Genomic DNA, 18,978 nt, shown 5'->3' with positions numbered 1-18,978 from the left:
TCAACGTTTATCTCTAGAAGACAGAAAGCCTTGCATTTCAAAAAAGATTACAATTGGTCTTCGTAGTCTTCATCCAAAAATGGCTAATCCAAAAAGAGGTCATGATTTGTAAAATGGTGCATGTTGATCTAAGTGTTGCTTGTAGCACAGAAAACGTTAATTTGTTCTTCATGTGCTTGGGTTTTGTTTGTTTTACAGCCTGTAATTCCAACCAGTCCAACAAGCAGTTCTACAACACCAACAAGTACAATGGGCATGTCCTCCAAAATGGAGAACTCAGCACTCCAAGATGTTTACATTCTTTCTCCTATGTCAGGACTTTATGGCCCCAGGTATTTACTTCCTAATGAATGTGAGGTTTTGGAAAAAAAAAAAAAAAAAAGAAAATTTACATTTTAATTTCACTAGACCAATAAAAGTGAACAAAATAAAAACAACCGAACCTATATATTTAGTAAAATTAAGAGTTAGAATTGCATTAAGCAATGTATCATTGTTTTGAGACATTTTTTACCTTTGATTTAGCTAGATACAGGTTGAGCAAAACCTGGTTTGGGTCCTAAACTAGAAAACCACTTAAAGAAATCTTTACTCATTTACTTTGACTTACTCTTTTGTGACCACTTGTAGCCTATTCTCAGGCATGCATTTTTGCAACGGAAATCCTTGCCATCTCATGTTACACCAATTACTTATGCTCCCTTTCAAATACTAGAAAACTCCTGAATAGCTATGTTTATCTTGCAGTTAAAATGAAATCTAATGATGATTTCATTAATTTATATTTGTTGAAATTGAAACACTTTCATGAAAGTTCTCATATATAGCAATTCAATTACATGACTTTTTTCATTTGTAGTGCTTAGGTTAGATTATTGGTACACTTTTGTTTTTTCATAAAATGCTTAATTTCCCCATGATCTTCTGGCTTACAATTTTTAGGGATGAAATTGGAATAATGTCTTGTGATGACATCAGCAAATTTGGGAAATCTGGATTGAAAGGCTCTGAGTCTCCAAGTTATTTTCTGGAACATGAAAGTGGTAAATACTACACCTTAATTGAAGGTGAAGGCCATCCTTTGGGCTCTGAGTATGAGAGAAGCAGAGCTACAGGAGTGCGGAGAAGAGAAAAAACACCCACTCATGGTAGGCTTGGTTTAACATCTTTTGATTGACTGGATTTAGAAATTGTACTGTGAATGCTACAGTGCCCCCAAATATCTGTCATTTTTTGTTAGATCATGATCTGTTGGCTCTGAATATCAGACAAAAGTTTATGTGAAGGAATAATTAATATAAATACAATCTAATGTTCAGGATCAGGACTATAGAAGTTATAAATAAATTTATTGTGCAGTTTTTACTTAAAATTTGGAATTATATTTGAGTTCACAGTACTTGGATAGATAGCATCTTGATTTACCAGCTTTTATTCTGAAGCTCTTGGAGATTATTCTGGTTGCAACAGTCTAGGCTGTTATGCTTTAATGTAGGGCCTGAAAACACATGGGGTATTAAAGTATCTATAAGATATAAGGTCTACCAAATTCAGCACTGTGTTAAACAGACATACCAGTGTATTCTCCATGTATTTGAGTGGTGTTATTTTTGAGGCAGTAAGTTATTTTTGTAAAGTTTACAGAATTTTAAGATAAAAGATTTATTATAAAACTGTAATAACGTGTGATTTTGGTGGTGCAAATGGCATTTCTGTGCCTCAGAGAAAGGCATAACGGCTCCTTTTGGTCATAATGTTCTCTAAGACTAGGTTCCGTCTTTTGATCAATTTATATGTTGTCATCAGTAAGCACTTCATTCACCTACTCTGAAGCTAAGGGGTTTTTCCTTTCTCTTGTTTTGTTATATGTATATATATATATATATATATATATATATATATATATATATTTGGTCCTTGATAGCTTGAAAAGGGAAAATATTTCACAAGCTCAGAGTAGTAAAGAAAAATGTGTCTGTGAAGAACACAGGTAATGAAAACATGCTGCAGTTCAACAGAGATAACACCAGAGGCAGTTAATAGTGGAAGATTCAGTAACAGCTGAAATGGAACAGCTGGGGAGGGGATTTTTAAGCACTCTGGACACTGATTCTGTTGGTCTGTCTTAAAACTGGTTTAGGCTGGTGCAGGATTTGATACCATGATGTTATGAAATGTGGGTTCCCTGCTCTTTCAATTGTTAGCACTTAGAGACTCTGTGGCTTTTTCTTCCTGTTCTCAGACTGAGGTGTTCTTTCCACCATAAATGTTAGAAGAGAGTGCAACTGAGGGCCACAGGTGCAAGAACAGATTTTAAGTTAAGATGTACAAGTATGTTGTTCCACTGTCAATAAATCTGTTTGCTGAGGTTTTCTTATTACTTTCATATGTATTTTGAATGTATTACATACATACATCTATGGCACAGTTTACTTAATCTATCTGGGTTAAGCTCTAAACTGTATTACCTTTTGGCTAAGATCAACATACGACTGATACTTACATCATTTCACCTGCTGTTCTGGGAGTTGAGAGGGTAGATTCCAGTCTAAGAATGTGGCAGCTGCAGTGATTATTCACTGTAGAGTTCCCTAGCAAATGACATCCAGTTTCCTAAGTGTTGCAGTGTTCTTTTCATTCTAATAGTTTGAAAGCAGTCCTGGCTTGTGCGTGGCCAGGGTCATGTTTATATACATGATCACGTTTATATATATGGTTATACTTCTTCAGAATAGGGAAATTTTAACAGATTTTTGTTACAAGTAAAATATTTTTAGTAACTTGTACAGCCATATACTTGATGCTTGAAAGAGCTGTAACCAGGTTAACACCAAAGAGTAGGACTCCATCTTATGTACAGTAACATTGTCTTTATCTCCTTGATATGCAACATAGTTTTAGAATAAAATTAGAACAAAAGAGAAATATTAACAGTGATGGAAATTAGAGCCAGATGGATGTATTTGGCTTGCTTAAAACCATGCTGCATAATGATTTCAAATTTAAGACATTGGGCTCTGTAACTAATCCCAATAATATGCAAGTGTCTTGTGTTTATGATGGAGAGTTCTGTGTGATTTTCCCTAGGTGACATTGAAAATCTAGAAGGAATTTGATTTACAAATCTGAGAAATACACTTTAGTTGCTTTTAAAACAATAGTTAAACCAGATTTATTTATTTTTTTAACTACAGATTACATTGATCTGATAATTAACAGATTTCCAAATCCAAATTCTGTTCTACTATATTGTACATTTTTACTTTTTGACTTTAAAATGTACATTTGAATCATGAAAGTGACTGTATGTCTCTGGAAATACATGATTTCTGGTGGGTCTAAGAAACACGCATCTGATGCTGGAGCCGGATAGCCATGGGCTAAGTAGGAAAAATAAGAGTTCTGAAGTCTTTCATGGTTGAACAGATGCTTTCATTATTGCTAGGACTCACACAAACTGCAGCTCAAAAATTCCTGCCAGGGATTTGCCAGAATTAAAGTGATTATTACAAACCAGTTTCTGTTGCAGCTGGTGGTAAGTGGAAGAATATTCAGGAAAATGAGACCCTCAGTACTGATAATATATGCAAAATCTATGGAGGCAAATAAGCCCATTTTTTCCAAACATTTGTCAAAATTAAGTCATTATTTATCATGGCTGCAGTGCATTTTGTTTTTTTCCAAGGCTTATCATCTCATATTAGTCTTGACTCCAACATGCTCTGGTATTTAGAATTCTTGTGGCAATGCATATCAAATCTCCTCTGTTTGTGTTACAGGCAAAAACATCATAAATCAGTATTTTTTCTTTCAATTTCTGCTATTATACACAATGATTTTCCAGTTCTCTGATTAATATTCAAGCTGCACTGTTAAAAACAGTCTATGTATAGGCTACAGGTATTTGGGAAAGAATTTGCAATTAAAAATAATATGTAAAATCACTTTTTTTCTTTGTTCAACTTCTGTTTCCCATCCAAAATTCCTATCTTTAATGTTGATCATGCTGCGGCATCTCAGATTTATGTGTAACAAATCTCATCAGGGTTTCAGACTTTCCTCCTCTTGAACAAAAATACTGCTAATCTTTTTTGTTGATCTCCATTTGTTATGTGCATTTCTAGTTTCATATTGTTTTGTTGTTGCTTTTTTTTAAAAATTTAAAATCTTTACTTGTCTCTTATTCTTTTTTGTATTACTGAGTCTTACTTTTGTTTGATTTGTTGTTTTTTAATTATTTTTTTGCTTGTCCATATTGTTCTTCTAAAACCAGTTTTTAGATTAAGAGTCGAGTAATAAATTTGTAGTTAAAGGTTGTATCGACTTTTAGGCACATAAGGAAACTACATATATATCCATACACTTAGTTATGTGCTAAATTTTGTGGCAGTAGTGAAAGTATAATATGGGAAAATCTCAGTACTCTAGGTATATGCTATCCCCTCAATTTTCAGAAAATCGTTTTATCCAAAAACATACTTGTCTTATATGACTGTTTGTTCTTAAATCCTTCTGTTATTTTAGTAACTGAAAATGTTTTTTTGGGGAGATAGATGAATTAAAACCCGTATTAACTCAGGAATAACCCACAGAAAATACTTAGTCATTCTAAGCAACCTGAAGAAATTGACAGTGAGAAAGAAACAGTTGTTGACATTTAAATTCTATAATTATCTCAGAAACAAATCAGTGGCAAGCTACTTGAGGAATCAAGCAATTTATTATTATTATTATTTTAAAGAAGCACTATACATTTAGTCAGCTGGCTTATGGAAAAAGGAATCTTTGGCTTTATGGTTCAAAAAGACCTTAACCCGTAATTGAGAGGTTGTGTGTCTTTGTTTTGTGATACTAATGCACACAGACAAGGACAAAGTGCTTATGCTTTATAGTCGGTTTTGCAGTGTTCCAAGTTTAATGGCCTGCTCTCACTGTTCTGCTGATACAATAGTAGGGAATGAATAATGCACAAGAATATCTCACAACTGCAGTGCCATAGAATCACATTAATTAAAACCCTAATGACCGAATCTTTATTTTGTTGTTGTTGTTGTTGTTAGCAAACTGTACTCCATCTTTTGTTTTTAAGGCAATCGATAACCTTCCTTGAAACTGTAAGATCTCCTTGTTACTCACCATGTGCTTTTCCAGACCAGATAGGTTCTACTGGTTAGCTAATAGATATGTAATGTAGCTGTAGTAATCATCTTTCTAGTTTTACTAAAGCATATTAGTCACTTTAAAAAAAGATTATTTCTTTATTCCAAAACACCTATTTAATAAGCGAGCAAGTTTTGGTTGTTTTTTTTTTGTTTTTTTTTTTCAGAAAATAGTTAAAAACTCCTTTATATTTACAAAAAATTTCACTGAAGCCAGTGGTACTTTCCTTCAGGTTGGTATAATGAAGAGGAGAATCTGGCATATGTGATATTCAATTAATTCTGAATGCGGCTGCTTTCGTAATGTATAGGTGCTAATAAAGAGGATTGCTTTGAAGGGTTATGTCATGCCACTAATTTACGTGCATTACTTACTCTACAGTCTTTTATTTTTAATCTTCAAAAATTTTATTTGTTCTTCTTGAATTGTTTCCAGGTGATTTAAGACCTGTTTCTATGCCTACTGACTACAGTTGGATAGGGGAGTCAAAAGAACAAAACATGTACAAGAGGGGAAGCCGAGGTGAGTTTTTTTTTTTTCCTCTGCTGTTCTCCAAGATTTCTCTTTCTTTGTCACTTAAGAACCATGAAAATGTCATCATAGGGACCAAATCAAGTTTTCTTGACTGTCACAAAAAATATAAAAGGGTCTTTTTAGTATCTGGGTTGTTTGTATTTCTGAAAATTAGAGTTTGTATCAGTAGCATTGTTTCACTTTGATTCTAGTATGGAGACAGATAAACACCAAAGGGAAAAAAAAAAAAGACTAAAAGATTTAGATATATGCTAATAGCAACAGTTCTTGATCCTTGCAGTTCTGTAAAGCAATAAATGATGTTATAAGTACAAGGTATCAATCAAACTTTTTTTTACATAGAATGATATTATTTCAGTCCTAAGCTTTTTGCAACTGTAAAATTAATTTCAGAAAGAGCTTGAAATATTAACACAGGATATTTTCTAATTAATGATACTTGGTTATCTTTGAATTTAACTGTCTTCTTCTAGAAAGGTTCAAAGAATTTCATTTTTAAAGCAGCTTTGATTTGAACACTTTTAATTATATTGTGGAATCCACCTTTGAAACTTCAAAATCCAAGATAACCATTTTGCTGATTAAAAGCTAATTTTTAGTTAAAACTTCTTCTGTAAATTTTGCTTAGATTAAAGAAGTTGCCTTTACAAATGGCATTGTTGTGGCTGACAGCTGAACATAAATCATGAACAATGCATTGAAAAAGTCCATTCAAATTTTAACACCATGGAAAAGGAAACACATATTTATGCAAGTTATCTGTAGGAGCAAGTAACCTGTAGGAGATGAAAAGCATAGGATATCTAGAAAGATTAAGAAGGTATGAGAATTAGTTTATTAAAAAAAATAATAATAATAAATTGAATGAAGTAAATGTTAAACTATTAGAAGTACAGTCTCCATCTGATGTTACCAGGAGATTGATGCTTCATTCTGCTTTGTGGCTGAATAACTGGGATATATATGAGAACACAGCAGTGGAAACATTGCAAAAGGTTTGTGGAGTTTGTCCAGCACAGGAGACACTTGCTTTTAAATGCAAAACTTTAATTGGAAATGGCACATAAAATTCTGTAAAGATGCGTTGACTCAGGAAATAGGTACATAAAGATTAGAATTGTGTATGCTTATAAATTAATAAAAAGGATATGCGACATGCATATGATGCGTCCTGGTAAACATTCCCAATAATCATGCTGTGTGTTTTAAAGATTGCAAAGCATGTAAAAGTACTGTCTTTTTATTAAAAAAGAGTTGAGGATGGCATACATAATTCTATTATAACTCCACTTGCTATATGTGTAAATATCTCTAACTGAATGGGACATTAAACACGCTGTAAATCGTTTTGTGTGTTTAAGTACTGTTGAAGATTTTAATGATAATGGTAAGTTAGATGTTACCTCTGTCTGTGAGTACCAGCCCACATGTACGTTCTAAATTTGGGTGATTAAATACCACATGCAATAAAGACCGGAAGTTTTGTTTGCCTTTTTTTTTTTTTAACCAAATTTAAATGTAAATGGCTCCCCTGTAAACTGTTCCATAATCCTGAATTCACAGTGTTGTTTAGCAACTGTATCACTGAGATGAGAGAATGATTTAAAATCTGAGGAAGTATGCACCAACTGGTCTGTTGGGCAGATTTAGATTTGAATTCCTAGACTCCAAGGTTCTGTTAACAAATTAAAAATAATTTTGTTTTCAAGGTTCATTTCAATGTCTCATTTCTATCTGTTTTTTTTTTGGAAAAAAAAAAAAAAGTATTATACATTTGCATTTCCTATTATTGTGGTCTTTTATAGTGTTGGTGGACCACTATATGTTTAATAAGAATTGTTTTTCATGGCAGTCAGTACTTTATATATGTAAAACTGAAAAATCAGCTATGCTGTATTTCCCTTGTGTTCAAGCACACTTCAGATAACATCCAGTCAAAGCAAGCTGTCTGTTTCAAACATCATAGCACATAGTTATCATAAACTTACATAAGATTAAAGTAAACTTGTAATAAAAGAAAACGAGGTTTTCTTTTTAGCTGGTAGTAAGCACTAACATTTATGATTGTAGGAATGAAACACAGATTCTCTGTTTTGTCTTACTGATATTTCTTTTTTCTTTTTTTTCCATCCAACCACTGACTCTGAGAATTCCCTCCTGCGGTATCTGAGTGATGACAAGATATTGGTTATCCAAGAAGAACCTCTGACACAGAAAGACAGCAAAAGGGACACAGGTCATAGGTCAAGGAAAAAGGGCAAAAATGCAAGCAGTCCAAACTACCCCATTAGTTCATCTATGTTGACATCAACTGTTAACGTTAGGCTTGAACCTGGACAGCAAGATATCTTGAATTTCTCACTCCCAGAAAACAATACAGTTCCACTTTATCATGTAAGTACATAACAAAAAATGTTACTACATTTTTATTTATTATGTTATTACATGGAAAGAACATTAAAATCATTTCCTTTTAGGACTGATACAGGTGCTAAGGCATATTTTGTACTGTACATTTTAATATCGTATTTTATGGTCCAAGAAATATTCTTAATGTCCCTTTAAAGATAGATTTCACATAAGAATAGTCTAGACAGATGAAAAAATGCAGGGCAAGCACCAGCTGGTATCAGATGCTTTAAGTAAAATAGTGTTGTTAATTAATCGCACCGAGTTTAGTCAAATTCAACCATATTTTTTTTCAAAGGTTCCTAAGGATCTCTTGCTCTGATAATAATTATAGATTATTTTAAAATTTATTATATATCTAATTTATTCACTGTGTCTTCTAAAAATATATTTAAGCTTAATGGAGTTACTGTTTATTTATATTGCGGTACCATGGTCACAGTCCAGTAATGTGAATTTGTTCATTCTGATAATGCAGGAAATATTTTGGAGTGAAAACTGTGGAGAAAGTATAATTCAGTGGATTATCACTAACATAGAAGTAAAAAATCTCTAATAATTGTAACTGCCATAGGAACAGGCAGTTCGTGTAACTACCATGAAAAATCACTAGGTTCTCATGACTGTCAGCTGGTACAGAATTTCGCTGTATTGATTTGGATGCCCTGAAATAATGAATAGCCTTCCAGAGATCGATTTTCACTGTTCATGCTTTGATTGTGTATCTTGTCCTCTCAGAGGCCTTCTTAAGTTTTGCTCATGGTCCTACAGCTTAGGAGCAGACTGTTCCATTCTCATGATGTGGAGTAGTATCTTCAAAGTGTTTGGGGCTCGAACATTAGTATCTTCATAATTCCTCTCCGCAGTCAGTATGGAAGCTTTTCAAGGTGTATTTATTTTCTAATCATGCTGAGATTCCTGTTAGAAGTAAAATGTAAATGGCTCCCTTGTAAACAGTTCCATAACAGTTCCATAGAAGATGTAAGAGGAAAAAGCAGAACTTGTAGCAAGTTTCTTCATACTCTTGCATTTGGGGGTTCTACTGAGCGTTTCTCTCCCTGAGCAAAAGCTTCAGAGATGATTGTATTTGCATCAAGTGTGAGAGCTGAGTAAGGTCTGCCTAAGGGGATACATTCAGAACATAGCCTGCCATTCATCTCTGTTTCCTGCAATCTGCCAGCAGTTGGTAGTCTGAAGATCAGATACTTTCCTTCTATCTTCAGGAAAATTTAAATTTTTCTTTCCTATGCCACTAGGACTTAGTATTTTTGGAAAACGTGGAAGGTCTTTTTCCTCAGCCTCAGAGAATGTCAAGTACTTTATCAGTCAAGTTGTGTGACTGCTTAGTTGTGGGTGTTTCTTCCATCCGTAAACTCTTACACAGATTATCAGGATCACAAAGTCAAAGAAAAGGATTTCAAATCCAGAGTGAAAACTATTAGCTACCTTGCTAGGGCGAGTGAAAAAATCATTATGCAAGTCTGAAGAAAAAAATAAAATCATAACTGTGTAGATAAATCAACTGGTTTTCATGAGGTTTTGGAAGAGTGGTGATTGTTGACTCACCTAATTTCTGAAGAATGGGAAATGGGTCATAAAGGATAAAGTGCTAGTTGTGCCATTTAAATAATGATAGTTGTTGGTTAAGTTTCCAGATGCAGGGCTGTTGTCACCAGTATTCTACAGGCTGACATACGGTGGTGTTAATTCTTCTATCGGCAGAAGTGTTCCAAACAGCATTTGAGACAGGACTTTGCAGTCCTTCAAGAGAGAGTCAAAGGAATCAAAATATCTCAAGCACACAGTCAACTGCCTTATAAATATACAAGAGGAACTGAGTTGACAAGTATACGGGAGTTGCTGACACAGGTTTTCTGGGTTCTTGCCAGTATAGGATCATTTGTATTAACGACATCTTTCTACTTTGAATACTGAAAGAATTCTGAAAAGCAAAGCAAAAAAATGTGAAAAACAGCTAGTCAGAATGAAACTTTTAAATATCAAAGAGCATTTAATGTCATTTTGACATCAAAAAGAGAAAGAAAAATTATTTATATTCCTAGGTAGAAATTTTGGTTTTAAGTAGATCATCTCATTCCTTAGGATATATATTATATATATTTGTAAGCAAACAAATACAGCATGATGAAAGGAGAAACTGAGACATGGTGTCATTTAGCCATTGCTTTCTCCTTTAAGCAATGAATTTCTTACATAAATACATATTTAAAAGAAAAAAGATTTAGATTTACCAGACACGGATATAAAAAGTTTTACAAAATTGATAATTGCATAGCTTCAGTACTAGATTAATGCTTTGGAAGGAATGTGGATTTGGAACCTAGAATTAAACAATTAGACTGATTTCATAAGTTGAAGTGAGGATGCAGAGTTACTGTATAAAATGGATGTTTAGGTAGTGCAATATTGGCAGTTTGCCCAGCATATAAAATGATCCACAAAGCCATGATGCAGTAAAATATTTCGTATAAGAAACACTGCCCATTCAGTATATATTTATGATTAATTTAGTTGATAGGCAATTTTGTGATGCTTGTCACTGAATCTGACATAGAGTGAACTGCAATTAAAAATTCTGTTATAATTAATAGATTGTTTCTTAGAATATAGCTGTGCATGTATACTGATCCTTCTCTTCTGTAGCAACATTTTTAGCTTAAGCCTAAGTATTGAGACATATCTAAATATCACAAAAGTATATACATTATAGTATTGCTGACTATTGACTATGACTATTGCTGACTATTGACTATTGACTGACTGCTGACTATTGCTATACTATTGAAATAGACTATGGACTTAAAAGAACAGAGGTAAAGTATTTTGTATTTTTATAATAATAAAAATAATTTTATTTTGTTTTTGTTTTGTATTATCAGATCTCTTTCTGAAGAAAATTAATTTATCAAGTAGGACCCCTGCACAATACACCAAATATACTTGAGAAAATTTTCCTTCAGTGTTTTTCCCCATAAAAAAACAAAAGGCAAAACGTCTTGAATGGAAAACACTTTCCATCTGTAAAGTTCTGTTCAGGATTTTTAAAATCTCTAGCAAATTTTAGATTTTCTGCTGCTCAGTTTCATTTTGCACCACGTGAACCAGCTTTGGTCTATATTGGAGTTCTTATTCCAGATTCAATTTGAAAATCCACAAAATGTGCAACTTCATGGTTTTAACATCTCAAATTCAGCTTCTGAAGCTCAAATTCAGTCAAGTGGTTATTACATTAAATTCTCAGATAAGGTAATGGTTGCTCATCTGGTGTTACTTGATGATTGATCTTCTGGATTATTATCTACAAAGTAACTGTGTTACTGTGTTGGCTTTTTTTGTTGTTGTTTGGTTCTTTTTGTATTTTTTTTTGTAGCATGTATTAAGAAATTGGATTATAAAATTGTTAGATCATCTAATTTTTCTGTGAATTAAAATTCAGTATGTAAAAGAGACTTAATTTTTAATACATATTAAGAAGTATTTGTGTCGTAAACCAAATAACAGCTGCTGTAGGGCACTCAGTGAGAATGCTACAGCAGTAGACCTGTTTGTTTTATTTTAAAGATAATTTGAAGCATTATATTAGTTTAGGGCTATTCATTGTTTCACAGCAATTGCTTAACTTGCTATTTATTTTCTTGCTGCTGATCACACAAGTTGGTAGTACATGCCTGTCAGCACTGAATGATGTAAACGCTATCTAACAGTTCTTGGAGCTGCAGAAGACAGCTCAACAAATGACACACAGTTTAGTGATACATGCTGAGAACTAAAATGTATGCAGGAACAATGTTTTTGTCTTTTTCTATAATGTATGCATGCTGGGGTGTGCCAGATGTTCCAGATGCTTTTTTTAGATGATGATCAATTTGAGTACTACTATGATAAGTATAATAATCGAGGGAATCTGGGAGAATCATATGTATTCAGCTCCATATAACTGAAGGAGGTGTTTTTTATTGCCAGTTTTGTAGGAAAAGTGCTTATATTTTATTTCTTGCATTCTGTTACTGCAGGAAGAAAAAAAAATGCTTAACTGTCAAGCAGAGTTTCTTCAGAGTTTTGTTTCCTTTCTGAATTACTGGATAACTTCTATCTTTTCTTTTTATTTATTTTATTCCCATCTGTAACATGGAAAGCATTCTTTCCGTACCTCCTAGGTATGTTGAGCAATCACTGTGAGAATGATTATGAGAAACCTAGTAGCTCAGAGTAGCTAAAATAAGTTTTTCTAGGTTCTGTAGCTTTGAACTGATTCTGTCTAGTTTTATTGATTGCAAGATAAGATTATTTTGCATTTGTACTGTACCTTAACTGGGTACATCAAAACTTGAGCTGACAAGTATCTGGCTGTGACCTTACAGTATGAATGTCCAAAAATATATTTCTTTGCAGTTCTCTTCAGACATAATTCTGTAAATGACACCGTACATTAATCTATAAACACAGCTCAGAAGAGAATATCCAGGAAAATAAGGGAAATAAATTCTGTCAGGTGGGCTGAAAAGTTTTGCCTTTAAGTTCCACTGCACTAAAGAAGTGAAATTGTCAACGGTCATTGAATCTGAATTTCTGGTACCCTTTGTATTCTATCTGCGCTCCAATGTGAAAACTGTGTGTAGAATTCTCTAAGACCAAATTTAGCTGATGTATCTGCACAATGTAAACCAGCATTTGTTTCAGAGATACTTTTTACAGTTCCAGAAGTAGCTTAGAAAAATGGTTGAGCTTTCCCCTGAAATAGTATAGTACATCTGGATCCAAGCTCGGTATCTCCATCTGTCTCCATAGAGCAATGTGCAGTTGTGAAGCTCAGGTGAGGTACAGGCACCTCCACCGTTTGGTGTAGAGCTGCCTTGGGATCCAGCCATGCAGTATTTCGCAAGAGACGTCCTGAAATTTTGCTTTGAACACAACTGCAGTGGTTATAACTGATATATTTGCAGTGGCCTGTGATACCTGCTTCACCAGCTCTACCATAATACAGGCTGTGTGTTACTGCTTGCTTCCAAATGGTTATGCTTCCTTTTTTGTTTTGAACTCTTTAAACTGATAATTATATTATGATGCTTCACAGCAAAGCAAATACGACAGTATGTACAAACATACACCATCTTTCATAAATAATTTTACTGTATTGGCACATATTTAAATTGTTATTCAATTGTTGTTTCTTCAAATAAGCTAGTACTAAGTGTCAATAAAAGGTCGCAAATGAAGCATTCATTAACTTACTTTATTCTCATATTTAAACTGCAATTTGTAAAGCATTCTAGAGTCCTCTGACTCCAGAAAATCACAATAGAGCTAAACTTTACTGTATTATATTATTCTAGAAAATGAATTTAAAGCTTATTTTTATTAATTTTTTTGTAGCCTGAAGAAATATTTCTGATTTTGTTGATACACTCTAAAGATAAATTAAGAGCCATTTGGATTGATCTGATTCAGCATTTGTTAATAAATATTAGCAACAACTGATATTAGTGCTACCAGAATTGCAATATTTATCAGCCAGAAGAATGCGCCAAATAGAAATATGCAACTCATCTTCCTTGTAGTACAGATATCATCTCCTGCTGTTACTGACCAAGGGATCAGTGTGCAGAAAGCCAGCTGTAGTACTCTGAAGACAGTCCTCGTAGTCTTCCTCGCTACACACTGACTTGGGTCTTGGCCCCCATCCTTTCCCTCTTTACCTTCTCAGCGGGCTTCCTAGGGAGAGAATGAGCAAGGGGGTTGGGAGGTCGAGAGAAAGCACTGTTGGCATTATAGCAAAGCAGGTCAGTCCTCTATGGGGCAGGGGCTTGGGTAGCCTCTACCTTGAGGAATGGGAAAGATGAGAAAAAGGAAGAGAAAGGAATTGTCTCTCTTCTTGACCTGTATAACTTCTTGAAGCTGCACTGCACCCTTCCCACCTAAGCCACTTTCCTTCTTCCACTTCCCTTACCTTTCCCATAGAATCCTGTGCAGCAAAATCACTGCTGAATTGTGGGCTTTATGTAAATCTTTTTTTTAGTTTCTCTCTCTCTCTCTTTTTTTTTTTTTTTTTTTTTATTACATGAGAAATTGTTAGTCACAGGGCAGCCTTCTTTTAGATGTTCTTTTAGAACACTTTTTAAATCTCATGCATGATCTGGAATATCTTCTCTTCCCCCTCCTTCCCCTCTCCCCCCAAATGGTTAAAAGAATGCTCTGCTATTACCTACTATTCACTGACTTAATATTGATAACGTAGAAAATAATTAAAAATTCTGAGTGGATATTTTCCTTCTATCCTTAGCTAAGTTTTTCAACTGTCACAGTTTTTTCAGCTTAAAAATTGAGTATGATTTGGAATTGTACACGCATGTAGCTTGCATAAGATTATTTCCTGTGTCTATTATCTCTCCCCTCAACGAGAGTGGAAGAAAAACCTCAAAGGCAGCTTTCATTTTTAGCAGAGCATAATAATTTTGCAAGCGTTACATCTTGAATGGCTTAGGCTTCAGCTCACTGAGCTAGAGAGATAAATAAAGCCCCTGGCAGCAAGGCTACTGTTTCACTTCTGATCAAGCATAGTGTAAAGAAATGCTTAGGATAATGAATATGTGAGTTAAGGAAGCAGCCGAAGAAATATTTTTTGTTGAGCATTAAATATCTAAGTACAGGAAAACAGTATTTATAATAAAGGTAAAAGAAAATCTATTTTGCATCTGAATATATGACATATCCAGATGGAATATATTTCATTTGATCATTGCAATTAGTGACTCATTATCAAACTATTCTAGTCTCATTACCAACTGTTCTAGTCTCCCACTTTTAACAAGTAAACAATGACTTTTAAACATCTTTACACTCTCTGCAATTCAGAGTTTTTTTGCTTTCTGTGATTTTATATGATTTACTTAGTTATCGATTATTTATAGAACCTTCAGGTAAATAAGAGTTTCTCCAGATGGGAGAGGATCATCAGATCTGCTTGGTAGAATGTATGAGCTTTATTCTCCTTCTGAATTCCGTGAGTAGAAATGGAAATAGATCCAGTGAAATTGCTGGAGCCACATAAATGTGAAGCTTACTTGAAAGAAGGCTGATAGGTGCCAGTGACCTGAATTTCACTGAATTTGTGCTTTATGGTCTGTGACAGCATAGCAAGACTTGTGCTTCATGAGCCTCCCACGTGTCTACTCGTCATGAACGTGGCATGTAGTAAGATGAAGTAAAGTTTTAGTTTGAGAACTAGGATAAGGCAATTTGTTCTCTACATATCAGGAGCATAACAATGTAAGAAGCAACTGCTCATAAAAATGACACACAAGGTTGCTGAAAGAAGCCTGCTAAATCCTTTAGTTAATTTGATTACATTATTCAATATTTTTGAAAATTAGTGGTCATTAATGCACTATTAAAATAGTGGTGTTGAAAGAAAAGACTATTAGAAAAATACATTTTATGAGCAGAAGCATATTTCACTAATTTCTTTTTCAGTCTAATGTATATGAGTTCACAATATCCAAACAAACGTTTGCAGTTGTACTAATGGAATCTGTTTGATCAAAAGGAATCTTGGAACACCGATCCAAGATGATCACCCATGGTATAGGTGTATTTTGTAGTGGTAGTGAAAGTTTGTAATATAAGTGATGAAAAGAAGTAGGCCAGCAGAGTGTGAACAGGGGGAAGTATCTTAGCTTTTTCTGGGAAGGAGAGTATGGGATGAGTCCCATTTGGAGAGAAAGTGAATAAACCTTCGTTTGGAAACACTTTAATTGGGGAGCAGTGCTAGAAAAGCAAGACCTCTACCTGTTAAGAATTAGTACACTTAAACTGATGAAATTACTTTCCTAGTCACTAGAGGTAGTAACATGAGAAGGCAGAGGGACATGAGAAGAAAATCCTTGAGCCTTTTAGTATGAATAAACTTTACTTTGGTAACAATAGTATGGGTAGTACTGCTGTCAGAGTTCTTTTACTTGGTTGGCCACACAATATATTTTACTGTGCTGTCCATGGTATTTTCAGGGATGATCGGTTCGTTCATGTTTAATAGTGCGTTAAGAGCAGCAGAAATCTGACATTTATTGTGCCGGATTTTACTGAAGCTCTTCAAACAGTTATTTTGCTATAGATGTATGCTGTTATCTCTCAGGCTCTTTCAAGAAAATTTGATGAATATTTCAGGATGGTATATTTTCATTTTTGTATGTTCTTTATGCTTTAGATTTCAGGTATACTCTAAGAAGGGTTAAGTCATTTATAGCACTCAGGTTAAACAGGAAAGCCTGTTAGAGCTCAGTTACTGTATGGGGAGCTCCTATCATCACCTGAATTCCAAAAGGAATGTGGGAGAACTGCCTGCTTCTAAGCGTGAGGGCACCATTTCAATACTCTTCCTCAGCTGCCTTATTTGAATGGTCTTCCACGTTGTCTGTAATAAATACTTAACTCGGTAAGGAGATCCAACTGCTGTAACTGCTCCTACATCCTGTAGAAACCTGAGGTTTGGTCTGTTGTAAGGTCTATCATAAAATTATTTATTTATTTTTATAATTACAGAGAAAGCAGGAACATGAGGGGCATCATAGGTAACTGGGATACTAGCATGCCCTGGTGATTGACACATGGACTGTCGTACTTTAAGGTTTTCTGGCTGCTTCCAGTGGCAAACCATCTACTGTCCACAGTAGAAACGGCATGGTAAAAGATGATAAATGATTCTTTGCATGGATACACCAGGGGGATATGTGAAGGAAGGAGGTGGAAAAATTAATGCTTGTCCCCTGAACATTTTAAAACTTTACTAGAAATCCTTACGTGTTGGAATATACGTTTTATGGTCTATGTAGTTAAATACAGAACAGGCCAGCTTAAAAATAGAACCAGCAGACTTCCTGTCTTTCACGTGTGAAGTATGCAGTTATGTTTCGTGACTGCTTACTGAGGTCGTGTGTGATTAAATATCTTTACAGTGTACCTAAACTAGTGATGTTAAAACACAAGCACTAGAATTCCAAAAATAAATCTGTTTCCTATTTGGTTATTCAGAAAGGATTTAACGTCTAAGATATTTCAAGCGTCAGTTTCTGTATTTCATGATGAGAAACTGCTTTTTTACTGTGGGAAAATTTCTCCATCAAAAAGTTTGGTTTTAAATAATAAAAGCAGTCTGAAGATTTTATTTTTAATGCTGAATCACTCCTAAAAGACATGTTCATCTCCAAACCTTAGATGAATAACTTCAGTGTAGGAAAACAAATTGTGTAAATCTAGGTAAGTATGATATTGAAGAAGGTTTTGATGACAGGTTCCTCATTGTTCTCAAAATCCTCTACAGTTTTCTTGTGATATCTATATTGCAATATTCGTCCTTTACATCTAACACAATCTGGAGCTCTCTTTCACATTTTAACATTTTTGCAAACGTTGACATGCTAACCTTTTAGCTTCCTTTCTTATTTTGAAGAGCTTTGGTTACAGTGCTACAGCAGCTGAGATTATTTGCAAGTGTAGATGTAAGTTGCCTTATACATGATCTTCATTGTGAAATAACATTTAGCTTGAAATTAAAATTTTCCATTTCCTTTTCCTTAGAGTTACAGAATGACTACTGTGGTTTGCTTCTGTGTCTTTCACTGCAGTTGAAGTTACCACAACCTTGAGTGCAGCAAGGAAGTGTACTTTTTAGTCCTGCTTAATTTTATTTGTTTTTCTCTACAGAGAGCAGGGGACACAGTCAGTGGAGATACTGAAAGGTAATTACTTCTGTTAATTTTGTATTTAAATAGATATATAATCTATCTATGAATTACATGTAATTATTGTAGAAATTTAGTTGCAATATTTGAGGAATAAATTTTCAGGTCTTAGCAAGAAAAACATTAATACCATTTAGTAAATGACACAACTGTTTCACCTGCTAACTACAACAAATATGAAGATAGATTACAAAGGTTGAATTTCCTTCAAAACACATCAGATGTAAAGTTATTAAAAATTATGAGGGTAAAAAAATGATCCTACTACAAAGTAGCAGATGTCTCCCACCCCAGCTTTTTTTTTTTAAAAAAAAACTTATTTTTTCAGAATCAGTTTGAGGATGAAAATGCATGACTCACCTAATTTTTGAAATAACGTGCAGAATTTTCCAATGAACATGTAATTCAGTATGTACAAAAGTTACTGTTTATAATTGTCTCATATTTGATAACTGCTAAGAATGAGAACTTAAGTTTCTCTTACACTTGAATTTAATCAGCTAATTCTAATGAATACTATAGTAATTTTGTCTTCATTTCCTTTGCTGTTACCTGGTGAAGTATGTACCGAATATTTCAGTTGCATCCAATATATCATATTTAAAGAAAAAGTTTGAAGTAACAGATACTTGGGTATCATGGAATGCCATAATTAAGGTTTATTGCAGTGTGTTCATATGGATAATTATTCTTTTTTGATCTTTTCATCATACATGGCCTAAACTTGTTTACAAAGCTAAGCCATGCACTGAATACAAGAAAAAAAAATTCTTTACAACACTTTCATCAACTGAAAGGATTTACAATTGGCAGTTTTCTTCAATATTATAAATTTTACTACATTACAGTTAAAACCCTGAGGTACAACAAAAGTAGTTTTTCGTCACTAAACACAAGTGACCTGGTGCCTGATTTTTCAGGAGTGTCAGCATTTTTATGTCTGTGTATTAAACATTGTAGTTTGCATGTTTAAAACGGCATTCAACTCAACTGAGTAGTAGTATTACCTCAGATGAAGGTGATGTAAAGATAGAGTTAAAATGAGTTTATCTTGAGTAAAATTCTATTTTATCTTATAAGGACAGTCTTGTCTCTCTGTTGACACCATGTAGTAGTC

At 33.9% G+C, this 18,978-nt stretch overlaps 1 protein-coding gene across 1 annotated transcript in view; it reads left to right on the top strand.

The window, feature by feature from the left end:
- Nucleotides 1-18,978, top strand: part of LOC106042970 (connector enhancer of kinase suppressor of ras 2-like) — a 182,855-nt gene that overhangs the window by 122,379 nt on the left and 41,498 nt on the right. The window contains exons 11-15 of the mRNA XM_067004835.1: nucleotides 199-332; nucleotides 943-1,148; nucleotides 5,596-5,682; nucleotides 7,835-8,088; nucleotides 17,824-17,858. Of these exons, the coding sequence (XP_066860936.1) occupies nucleotides 199-332; nucleotides 943-1,148; nucleotides 5,596-5,682; nucleotides 7,835-8,088; nucleotides 17,824-17,858 (716 nt within the window). The remainder of the gene's footprint in view (nucleotides 1-198; nucleotides 333-942; nucleotides 1,149-5,595; nucleotides 5,683-7,834; nucleotides 8,089-17,823; nucleotides 17,859-18,978) is intronic.

Source organism: Anser cygnoides, chromosome 13 (assembly GCF_040182565.1).
Source record: "Anser cygnoides isolate HZ-2024a breed goose chromosome 13, Taihu_goose_T2T_genome, whole genome shotgun sequence".
Lineage (NCBI taxonomy): Eukaryota > Metazoa > Chordata > Aves > Anseriformes > Anatidae > Anser > Anser cygnoides.
This window is presented reverse-complemented; position numbering and strand designations above follow the sequence as displayed.